Source organism: Geotrypetes seraphini, chromosome 1, assembly GCF_902459505.1.
Source record: "Geotrypetes seraphini chromosome 1, aGeoSer1.1, whole genome shotgun sequence".
NCBI lineage: Eukaryota > Metazoa > Chordata > Amphibia > Gymnophiona > Dermophiidae > Geotrypetes > Geotrypetes seraphini.
This window is the reverse complement of record NC_047084.1, coordinates 452,774,870-452,787,174: the sequence shown is the minus strand read 5'-3', so window position 1 is coordinate 452,787,174 and position 12,305 is coordinate 452,774,870. Positions and strand designations below refer to the sequence as shown.

Below are 12,305 nucleotides of genomic sequence, written 5' to 3'. Positions count from 1 at the left end.
GTTACATAAGTGACCCTGAGAAATTAATAATAATGGCTGGAATCCTCTTTATAAGAGTAAAAGGGTTATATTACTTTTCAATACATATTAAAATGACTGGGCACGGGAATGGTAAAGAGGTGTATATTACTTAATTTTGTTCAGTTCTTTAATTAAAAAAAATGTATGCTGTTCAGAAATGGCTGATACATCGAGACTAAAAATAATTATGTTAATTTTTTTATTTTACAAAATTTGCTCCTCTGCAATTATATTTTTGTTCATACTGTCTTTGCAATTAAACCTTGACATGGCAAATGCTGGCTATAATACAGTCTCTGGGAACATATGAAACCAATGAGTAAAATCTAATTCACCATTCAACTTTTTTTGGTGCCGATGTTTATTTTTATGCATTTTCATCAATACTGCCATTTTGTTGACCTGTAATTCCTGGAGCCTCCAAGACCATTCTGAAGGGTTGGTGACATCCTTATCTAAAGAAAGAGCCAGAAGAGAGTGCCCTGAAGCAGGCAAGAAGCCTAGAAACCTTTATCCAAACAGAAGGTCATAAGAAAGGATAGAGAAAGATCTCGTGTTAAAAAATTAAACAAAAAAGCAGAACCATGAGTAGTGAACAGATACCGCATCTTAATGTAAAGCAACAAAAGGAGAAAGATACACCTTTATTGTAATACAGGACCATGAGAGAGTATACAAAAACACTTTCCTCCTCTTGCAGAATTACGAGAGAAACCACAGGAAGGCCAGGTCTCCCTTTCCCTTATTATAGGTAACAGGTCTGATCAGTTTGATTTTTGTCTCCCGCAAACCTTCACAAAGGGTTGGAGCCTGGTTACCAGAAGGGGCCCAAACCTGTTTGTTTTCATCTTCTGAATGATATTAAAAGGGTTTTTTTCTTATAAAAAGAGGTAATGTATGCTGCCTGGTTACAGCTCAGTCTGACCTTGCTTTGGGACCCTTTCTAAGACCATAAAACTGGTAAAGGTTACAGTACAGCCTCTACATTTCTTCCATCCTCACCATTTTCCCACCCAGTGCATTACATACCTGAGATGATTGTAGTCCCCGGGACAGCCTACAGTCAGCAATTTCTCCCTAGGTTTGTACCCATTGCTTATTTTCGCAGTATCACTCAATAAGTGATTAATATCTCATAATTCTTCTGGTAGGGGATATTTGCTATATATGCCTTTTCCAACACATAAAAATGGGCTTAAAGACTGGTTCAATCCATCTGTTTGTCCATCCAGAGGCACAATAACTTTCTCTGCATGATACGCTATTGAAAAGACCAGAAACTGCTGCAGTTCGGTTCATTTGAAATAGAATAATTTTAAAAAGCCCTAGAAAAACAGGCAGCAGTTTCTCAGGTTGTTTCCACCTCACATGGCCTTTGACACAATCCTATCTTCTCAAGACTTTGCAGTTTCTAATAATGTCAAAAAGTGTAGGTTGAAGGAGGAAAAAAAAACAACAGCAGCATTTCTTCTCTCTGTGCATCTCTCTTCACCACCTTCTTTCCTCTATTCTTGTCTCTTTCCTTTTTCCTCTCTCCATCCTTTTCTATTATTTTCTCCTTCCTTATTCTTTCCACTTTCTACGCCATCCCCTACCATCCTCTTTCCTTCCTTTCCATCTATCTTTTATTCCTCTGTCATCTTTCTTCCTCATACTCTTATCTCTACCTGCCTCTCTCCAACTCTTAAACCTGCTCATTCTGAACACTTGAAGGGAACATAAAATAGACATGTTACATTACAAACTCTCTCAGTAACGGAAGTAAAAGTCTTCACTTCAAAGTTATATAAAACTTGATTTTAAAAAAATGCACATGGTCTTTTTTTTTTTTTTTCAAATTCTGACACAACCCCTTCCCCTCCTGCCCACCCAAGTCAAACCCTTATTCACGCCCCCTCCCCATACCCTTCTCCCTGTTGACATGAAAGATACACTCTAATATCATTTAGTGTCATCTCGTGGAACCAAATGGCTTTTGTTGCAACACAACGGGATGCTGGGTGGTGCCATTTGGTGCCCTGTGTGCCCTTCCACTATTTTACATAACACAATAAGGTTCCCTTGGCAGCTGAGGCTTAGTCCTCCAGCATGGGATGTGGGCACTTAAGCACTTTTTTAAGTCTTTGTTCAGTAAGAAAGAGACAATGGGGTTGACCCCAGCCTGAGCAAAGCTCATCCACACAGCAGTGGAAAGGTAGCGGTGAGGTATGCTGCAGGCCTTAACAAAGACACGCCAGTAGCATGCCACAATGTACGGGGACCACAGGACTAGAAAGAGGAGGGTAATAATGTAGAACATGCGCCCCAATCTCTTCTCACTCTTAAACTCATCCATGCCAAGAAGCCTTCTGTTGGTTGTGTGGGCGTTCTGCCTAATACCCAGCAACGTTGGAGGCATAGGTCCCCTGCCAAAACCAGCGATCCAGTTGGCTGCTGCTTGCCCAGTGGCTCCTGGCCCATGAAACGTCCAGTTCTGGCTGATGGCTGGCACCATCTGCACTGGCTTCATTTTTCGGTGCCTGTACTCAAAGAGGATGAGTTTGATATAGACTATATGAGTGGCCACAATCAGAACAGCCAACATTAGCATAAAGCCCAGAGTGTCATTGGCTTTAAAGTAGCGGTGCTCAAAGATACACTGGTCCTCTTCACGGATAAACTTGTAGGTTCCAACATCAAAAACAGGTGGAAATGCCATAGCCACCGACAGTGTCCACACCATGCAGATGATGGCGACACACGTCCAGAAAGTCATCCTCTTGGAGTAAAAGCGGTGGTGCGCAATAGCCATGTAACGGGTAACACTGATACAAAAAAGTGTGAAGGCCGCATGGAAGCAGAATAAAACTGCCATGAATGCCACAATCTTGCAACTCATCATACTGTAAGTCCATGCTGAGCCATTCTTGACTGACATGAGGACAAACGGGAAGCAGACTGCAGAGCGAATGATGTCTGCAAGGCAGAGGTCAAGCAAGAAATAATAGGGTGCTTTGTGCAGGGTCCTGTCCTTCAGGACCAGCAGCGAGAGTAGCAAGTTTCCTGCTAGACTGATACAGATGATAAGACCCAACAGCAACAGCTTGATGTAGGTGGAAATGGTCCCAGACTGGGTGACAGAACCAAGACCATCCTCAGTTGTAGTGACATTTGCCATTTCGAAGGTTTCTGTCACTTCTTGTGTTAGCAGCACCATCTGATCCTGTAAAGTTCCATCTTGCCAGGCATTTTCTGCAGTGAAGGGAAGAAAGGGAGAGAGGGGATACAGAAGGAAAAAGATGGAAAAATGGGAGAAACCCCCCAGAACAAAATAGAAAGGGCAAGATAATGATGGAGAAAAAGGTGGGAGACAAGGGAAGGAGGGAGGTAAGGTGAAAGATGGCTCACATTTTATTCATCTTCCCTCCAACACACACCCAAAAAGTTAAGTTGGAAAACAGGAAGTGAAAGAGTAGAGATGAAACAGAGATAGCAAGAAAGGGAAAGAGTGAGAAAAAGGGAAAGAGAAAAGGGTCGATTATCTGACTGCATGTATTCCATGTTAACAAAAAGTGCATCAACCCATAGAACTTAATTTATTTTCTCAAATGAATTTAAGACAGGACACAAGAGCAAACATTCACCATGACATGGTATAACAAGAGCAAACATTCACCATGACATGGTATATATGCATAGGCTTAAAAACAACCAAAACAAAACTGCAGGACAATGTGCAGGGTGCAGGAATTTATTATACAAAAATTCTTAAAAACATATATAGCACAACATAAATAAACATATCCAAAAAACTGGTCCTAATTTACAGATGGACCGGACCAACACGGTCCGTGTTTTGAAGAAACACTCCTTCCTCAGGGGTCCCTACTGATGGCACGTGATGTATCAGAGAATCAGATTGGATAAAATAAACACAAGAGACAACAGGCTTAGGATCTCCTGTCTAAATCGCTGCACTGTGGTTCACAGCGATTTAGACAGGAGATCCTAAGCCTGTTTTCTCTTGTGTTTATTTTATCATCTGTAAATTAGGACCAGTTTTTTGGATATGTTTATTTATGTTGTGCTATATATGTTTTTAAGAATTTTTGTATAATAAATTCCTGCACCCTGCACATTATCCTGCAGTTTTGTTTTCATTTTTACTGCAGGCTCTGTTGTTTTTTTCTGTTTTGCTTTAAGGCTTAAAAACATCACATACTCATCATTTAATGGTAGATAGATAGAAAGAGAAAAGACACACACACACAAGACATTAATGACCATCTACATAAATACACATACAAAGACATGTTAATGAGCATCTATCCAGGTATACATAGATAAACCATACTTCTCACACTTGAAGATAAAACACACATAACATTCTGTCGAAAATATCAAATATATACACTAACTTAGGGTCCATTTTACAAAGCCATGGTAGCAAGTTCCACATAGCAAATGTGACGCAGCCCATTCAATTCCTCTGGGCTGCATTTGTCACACCGGTATTTGTTATTGCAGCTTTGTTAAAGGGGCCCTTAACTAGTTAGATAAGAAGCAGAGAGCCCATCCTCTCATTGCCTACTAGGACAGGGAGACAACTCCGCTCTTTGAAAGAAACAAGTAGGTCAGGTTTTCAGGATATCCACAATGAATATGCATGAGATAGATGTGTATGATGTTTCAAATATATCAAGGAGAAGCACAACTTATATGTCTCTCTTGCCATGCTATTCTGAAGTAGGATTACATGGCTTAAGACAGAATTCTCCATTTCGATTTCCAGAGGTTAAAGGAATAAAGTACACCAGATTGTTTACTTCTACACTTGCTTATCAAGCTGCAAAACTTTGGAAAAATTTAGCAGACCATATGACTTCAGAGAATAACTATAAAAGTTTTAAGAAAACTAATGAACATGTGTTAAAAGAGCAGTAAATTCAATGTTGATTTTAAGATTGTAATTCTGAATATTGTCTCTACTTCTTATTAATGTTAAACCACAATAAACTCTGTTGAGGTATTTGCAGTACATAAATAAATGTTGCATTGTATGTATATATATATATATATATTCATTATGTATATCCTGACCTAGCTGTGGCACACTAAGGTGCACAGATTTACCAGCCTATGTGTATGTATAAATAATATGCTCAGATGTCTTATATGTGTTTAAACAATTGCTGAAATATGTTGAATATACAGACTATGGACAAAGCACACATGGGGAGAGGGGTGGGGTAATTATACTTTATTTTGTAGAATACTACTATAACAGGTGAAATACAGGCCTATAATTTGGGTGCAAGCACTCAGCCATTTAGCTGATGTAAGGGCGGTCTACAATTTTCAACAAACATGTAAACAGAGATACAAGTTTAAAGAGTAATTCCCAAACCTGAGAGAGATTTACATGCAGTGGATACACTGCATACAAATCTCTTCATGAATATTCATTGTGGATATCCTGAAAACCTGATTGGCTGGAGATATGCAGTGTGAGCAGGGCCTTACTATGGCTTTTGTGGGCCCCTCCCTCATTGGCATTTAATATATGACTGAGGTGTTAATTTCAATTGAATGAATATTTTATTTGGTATTTTATTCTGTTTCTTGTATATATTTTCAAGGCCAAAAGGTGAGATAGGAAAATAACTAACTTCTACTGCATTTTTATTCTTTCTGATTTAAAAAAAAAATGAAAACTTTTTGTGGGCCCTAGGCTTGCTTGAGTGCAAGACCCATCTATGCCGATCTGTTAAATACATGCTATATAAAATTGTCTAATCAAGTTGTAAAACTATAAGATAAGCATGTGTTTATAGAATAACGCTTAGGCAGAAGGTTGGCATTTATGTATGTATGTGCACACATATACACATGTAAATGATTTGAATAATGGCATATAATGCATATAAGCGTTAGCACCCACTTTATAGAATTATATGTATACTGACATAACACCCATCCATATTCTACATAGAATGTGATCATAACCACAGACATTCCATCAAAACCCAAAAAAATTTCCATACAGAGCAGAGATATATAGACATATCATCTCACCCAGAGATCATAGATTCAGTAAATATATATAGCTAGAGCAGGGGTGTTCAACCCAGTCAGGTTTTCAGGATTTCCCCAATGAATATACCTGGGATCCATCTACATGCATTGCCTCCATTGTTTGCAAACAGATCTTATGCATATTAACTGTGGAAAACCTGATTGGATTGTGGCCCTCGAGGGCCCAGGTTGGTCATCCCTGAACTAGAAAGATGTTACCATTTATTTGTTTCTGTGGGTGTTTTAGGCTGATCTGGCCCAAAGTGATGAAACTGGATAATGTGAACAGCAACTGAAAAAGATGCAATGGATAATATTCTCATTATCCAACTCCCTCACTTTACCAGTAACTTAAACATGAGTGTAAGATGCACTGCTCTATGGATATCCCAAATGCAGTGTGCACAAGCATAGGCACAGATGTGCAGTGATCACAAAAAGGCAGAACTACATACAACCAGTAAGGAGAAGGCTTAAACAGGTCATACTCTCAGGCATATAGATCCACCTGTTGGTAAGTCCACCACATGCATGCTCACAAGGATCTGCATGCTGTACTTCTCACACACACAAAGAGAGTATATCACACTTCAGAATGACTCATACCAGGGAAGTACATATTATATTTCAATGACAAACCTGAGGCTCAGGGCTGGGAAACTTTCTCAGAGGGAGACACAGGAGCTAGGAGTTCATTACCAGCCGCCTGGTCCCTTCCTTAAACCCTGCGTATGTACAGCGCTGCGTATGCCTTTCAGCGCTATAGAAATGATAAATAGTAGTAGGAAGCAAACTGCATCCGTGAAAAAAAATATCACAGGATAAGATGAAAAGGAATATGCATTATTGTTTACAGAACAAAAGACCTCCTGTTACTGTCACAAAAGGAAATAATCTCAAGATTGGAAACGGAATTATTTTCTTTCACGGGGGGAGAGGTTGGCAGGCTGGCGAGCTCACTGGCTCGTCCCCACATCCAATCAGACGAGGAAGAGGGGCAACTTGGCTTCAAACAGAGACAAAGGGCAGGAGGGACAAGAAGAAAATTAGGGAGTTGGGCAGCTCAAGACAGAAGGGAAACAAAAGCCCATCGAAGACTCATAATCCAAAGGCGTCTGGAAAGAGGGTAGGCAGCAACGACAACAAAAGATGCGTGGGATAGGTGGAATCGTGAGCCCATCACAGGCCTATGCAAGGTAGATTATGGGGTGGCCAAGAAGGCAGAACGGAGGTTACGCCTCCTCTCTAGCTTTCCCTCACATTTGCATGAGGCTTTGGAACAGTAAACCACTTACTTCAAGGGAGAGTTTAGTGTTATTACGGCCGTTTCAAATGACAGGCTGTGTCTGTGCCATTGTCTCCCTTGAGCGAGCCAGCCTTTGGCATCTGCTAGACACAGGCTCCATCCCCCTGATCTGGGGAACGAACGCAGTAATCCCAAATCACACGCACTCGGGACTCCCTCACGCCGAGCTCCCCTCTTCACACGTATTCAAGGACCGGGAACCCCCCTCCCTCCCCCGCGGTCTGGCATTTCTCTCTTCCACTCTCGCCGGTCCAGCAGGTCTCTCCCTCCTCTTTCCTCCCCAGCCACCTTCAGGCATCGATCCCTCCTTCTCAAACTCCCCGTCCCGCGTCCTACCTTCCAACTCGTCTTCGAGGTCTCCGGCAGCGGCAGCAATTCATACGGGCTGCCTCGGACCGGCCCCGGAGCTTCCCTTCCCCAGCGCCCCGCCCCCTCTGACGTGACTTCCTGTTTCCGGCAGGGCAGGGCGCTGGGGAAGGGAAGCTCCGGGGCCGCTCCGTACGAATTGCCGCCGTCAGAGCTCAAGCGGATGAAGCAATGCCAGACCAGGGGAAGGGCTTGGGCTTGGGTCTGAGAAGGAGAGATGCCAGACCAGCCGGGGAGTTGGATAGTGGGCACAGACATAAGCATGGGTGACGAGGGACGGAAATCAGAGAGGGAGAGCTATCGGGCAGGGGCACGGGCTCTGAGAGAGATCATAGTAACTGCAGACAAAAGACTTGACCGGTATCTGCCCAACAGTCACATTCATCAATCCATTAAAAACAACAACAGTGAATGTTGTATAAGTACTTGATCCTGTGGAACTCTGCCTAGCACTATCCTTTTTTATTTATATATTTATTGAAATTTTCAATATATTACAAGAAATAAACATTCTTGCTAAGGAAATACAGCCAAAATAAATGGTAACACATCATATCAGATTATATGAAGATGAAAATAAAATTCTTGCTTCCTTAGACCACAAATATTGGGGAGTAATGGCAATTATTATTAAGAAGTTAAACAAAAAGGAAAAAGAACCAATCAATGAAAGGCTATAACATACTCTGCATTATCATAATATTCCCCGCTAAACACCAGCAATTTTCTTAAGCTCCAGAAATGATTTTAGCTGCTCCGGCTGAAAAAAAATGTATTTAACCTGAGCAAATTTTACCTAGCACTATCCTAACATTCAGTCCAAGAGTAGGGGGGGACAAAGAGATGTTTCCACTGGGATCTTTATTGACGTTCAATAATGCAAGACAGGCTGAACACAGCCAATATTTAGATACCACTATGGTACCTTCCTCAGGAGTCCCAATCTATGTACATAGAGGCTCATAATCAAAACTGAATCGTCCAAAGATCAGCCAATATCAACACTTGGACGTCCACGTGTCAATAATCAAAACTGACTTTCTGGACATCCAGCAGCACTTCTAGGCTGCTGTGCATCTAGAGCTCAAAGAGGCATGTTGGGAAGTGTGTTATGTTGGCGGACATCGGGTGGGCTTAGACCTGGACATCCTGCAGTGATAAAGTTTTCCAAGGACATCCTAGACAGAACTTAGATATTGGCAGTAAGACCTGTTTTAGTTGCATCAGTGGCGCAAAGCTGCCCAAACTGACCACTGTAAGGATTAAGGCATGATTTCCCCCCCCCCCTTAGATGGGGGTGGGGGGGGGAAGAGACAGTACTTTGAGGACTTGCCATCAGCTGATCCTGGCAGGGAAATCCCCATCAGCTGAGCTCAGTTCACGGGGATTCCCTCTGCCAGGATCAGCTGAACTGGCAGGGAGATTCCTCCCACCCTCCCTCACAGGAACTGACCCCTCCAGTACATCTCCAAACTACCAAATAAAAAAAGCCGCCAAGTCCTACACCCCTTCCCCAAACATCCCCATCCCCATCCCCCCGACATCTCTGAACCCAGTGGCTTAGCAAGGGTGTGGGACGTCCCTCCTCCACCCTTATCTCCACCCCCATGATGCTCCCTGCTACACGCACACACACACCCTTCCCGCTAGTTGTTCATTGCCCTGAGCAACAAGAACTTCAACATGCTCCTCGAGTCCCTGTCATCTTTCCCACTGGCATCACTTCCTATGTGCAGCACCTGAAAGTGACGTCAGCAGGAGAGACAACGCGGTTGTGAGGAGCATGTTGAAATTGTTGCTCACGGCAGTTTTGATGGCTTTTGACTTGGCCAGATAGACTTCTCCTGTTTCCCTGATTGTTTGTAAGAGATGAATGCTTTTTTCTTCTCCTTGATGAGGTCCGAAATCTCCTCAGAGAACCACTGTGGCTTATTGTTCCTTCGCCGTTTACTTACTGATTTAACATAGCGGTTTGTTGCTTCTTGTATGGTGGCTTTCAAAGTCGACCACATTTCTTCCACATTATCGGTTTCTGCTTGGCTTTGTAGCGCCTGGTGAATGAAGTCTCCCATTTCTTTGAAGTTTGTGTCCTTGAATTTGAGGACCTTAGTCAGTGTGGTAGATTTAGTGAAACCTTTCCTGAGATTGATCCATACCATGTTGTGGTCACTGGAGGCAAATGTGTCGCCCACCGAGACCTCTGTGACACTTTCTCCATTGGTAAGTATCAGGTCCAGTATTGCCTGATCCCTTGTTGGTTCCAACACCAGTTGCCTGAGTCTTGCTCCCTTCATAGAGTTTAATAGCCTCCTGCTACTACCGGAAGCAGAGGAAAGCATGTCCCAATCCACATCAGGCATGTTGTATTTAATAAACTCATTTCTACCCAAGGTGTTTTCTACTCAATAGAGCTCTGCCATGATTGCAGAGTGGGCCTTTCCAACAGATTTTATTTGGTTCCTCTGAATGACATCTTCAAACCCTGCTCATTTGAGGCAGCCAATGGGTGCGTCGGGACTTTTTCGGTCTCTGGTGAAGCTTCCTATTTGGGAGCCCTCTCGTCTGGTCATGCCAAACCTCGATTACAGTAGTTACCATGCAGATTTTATGATTCTTCTGTCTCCTTCCACTGTATTTAATTTGGATCCGGTTGATGCCTTTGCTGAGACTGGTTTCCTCAGCCACCCTGAACGTCTGGATTTGGAGGTGCTGATCCTTCTTCACATTTTAAACGGGCTTCTGTCTGCCTATTTCCGGATGAGGTTCTGACTTGAGAATGACATGGTGACAAAATTCATCACCGTTCCCGTCCCTGCGGATAATCGCGGGAAACCATCTTCATGTCATTCTTTAAGGAAAGAGGGAAGAATCAAAGTATGAATGGCCACAACCACTGACCTGCAAGCTTTGCTTTGAATAATGCTAGTGTAGAAGGACAGAGGATGAAATAGACACTAGAAAATGACATGGATTTATTTCCCGCGGTTATCCGCGAGGACGGGAACGGTGATGAATTTTGTCACCGTGTCATTCTGACAGAGCTCCCATTTCAATTTTCCACCTTCCAGTTCACTGGCTTTGGTCCTGGACCATTTTCTTGTGCTTTTTTTCCATTCAGTCCACAGCTCCTTGGTCTGGTTTCAGGACAATGTGATCCCCGGAAAGCTCGTTCTGATCTGCTAAAGCTTTGTCTATGCTTTATCACCGCCGAAACGGTGTTGGGGGGGAGTGCTCACTGCAGGTACGGGGACAAGGCCATCCACTGCCCCGTGGAGAGGTGAATGGCCTTGACCCTGTTAAGGGAAGGAATGCACGGGGTTACTGATCACACGTGGCCCCTCCTTCCTACCTACTGGCCGAATCTATCTCCCTCCCTCCCCCTTACCTTCGAGGCACGTTTTAAGTTTACAGAGTAACTTGCTCAAGCTGCTGGAGCCTGCCTGCAGTCGCATGCGTCTGTGGGCAGAAGCTTCTCCTCTGATGCAACTTCCAGTTGCGTCAGAGAAGCTTCCGCCCATAGATGCACACAACTGCAGGCAGGCTCTGGCAGTTTGAGCAAGTTACTCTGTAAATTTAAAACGCGCCGCAAAGGTAAGGAGGAGGGAGGGAGATGCTCAGACCGCGCGAGGGTTGCTGAAGGGCAGTGAGGTGGCAAGAGTGAAGGGTGGTGGTGGAAAGGAACAGACGCGGAAGGGGGTGGAGAGGAACAGACGCTGAAAGGAAATGGGGAACAGAGAGGAGAGAAGATGCTGAAGGGAAATGGGGAACAGAGAGTGGGGATAAGACACTGAAGGGAAGAAGACAGAGATGCCAGACTATGGGGGGAGTGGAGGGAAGAAGATGAGTGCCAGACCAATTGGGGGGGGGGGGGTGAAGGGAGAGGCACAGTAACAGAGCAAATGGAAGGAATTGAATGCGAAGATGAGGAAAGCAGAAACCATACAGCAAAGGTAGAAAGAAAAATTTATATTTCTTTTCTTTTTTTTTTTTGCTTTAGGATAATGTAGTATATTAGTTGTGTTGGTAAAAATTTATAAACAAAGCCCTGCCAACTGAACATCTTTCTCTAGTTCAGCAGCCAGAACTTTGATTTATAAGGAAGGAATAAGCTAAATATTGCAGTACTGAGGCTTGTTTGGATGCTGCGGGGATAGTAGTCACAGGGACGGGGCAGGGACAATGGTTGCAGGGGCGGGGACAGTGGTCATGGGGATGGGGTGGTGACAGGGACGGTGGTCACGGGGACAGGGCAGTGACAGGGACAAATTTTTTCCCTGTGTCATTCTCTAGTTTGAACAGCCTGAGGTAGATTCTGCCGTGGCACCAGTCTTCCAATGCTCAGCCCTCCCTAGTGATGGGGGAGTGAGGTTTCAGGACTCTCAGGATCACAGGGTAATATGTTATAAAATATTCTTTTCTTCCTCAGGTAGCCGAGTGGCAGTGGCCACTTCCTTTATGGTGCGTGCCTGTGCAATGCAGCCTCTGTGGAGGTGCATGCCTGTCTTCTGCTGGTGCTGGTTGGTGTGGCTGTGGTGCCAGGCGCCCTTTTATGATCTCA

At 43.6% G+C, this 12,305-nt stretch overlaps 1 protein-coding gene and 1 long non-coding RNA gene across 8 annotated transcripts in view; one reads left to right on the top strand and one right to left on the bottom strand.

Annotated features, from left to right (window-relative positions):
* Positions 1-630: 630 nt before the first annotated feature.
* On the bottom strand, positions 631-7,836 carry GPR173 (G protein-coupled receptor 173). 7 transcript variants are annotated; one of them, XM_033921506.1, is made up of 2 exons: positions 7,718-7,836; positions 631-3,419 (listed from the first exon to the last, which is right to left on the bottom strand). In XM_033921506.1, the coding sequence occupies exon 2, from the start codon at positions 3,215-3,217 to the stop codon at positions 2,060-2,062; it is 1,158 nt and encodes a 385-aa protein (XP_033777397.1). In that variant the 5' UTR covers positions 3,218-3,419; positions 7,718-7,836; the 3' UTR covers positions 631-2,059. The 7 variants fall into 7 exon arrangements, with proteins under 7 accessions (XP_033777397.1, XP_033777407.1, XP_033777441.1 ...); XM_033921516.1 differs by having other exon boundaries at positions 631-3,424; positions 7,718-7,831; XM_033921550.1 differs by having other exon boundaries at positions 631-3,252; positions 7,718-7,804.
* The window catches only part of LOC117348918, a 22,490-nt gene continuing 17,322 nt past the window's right edge, over positions 7,138-12,305 (top strand). The window contains exon 1 of the long non-coding RNA XR_004537070.1: positions 7,138-7,271. This is a non-coding gene — a long non-coding RNA (uncharacterized LOC117348918). The remainder of the gene's footprint in view (positions 7,272-12,305) is intronic.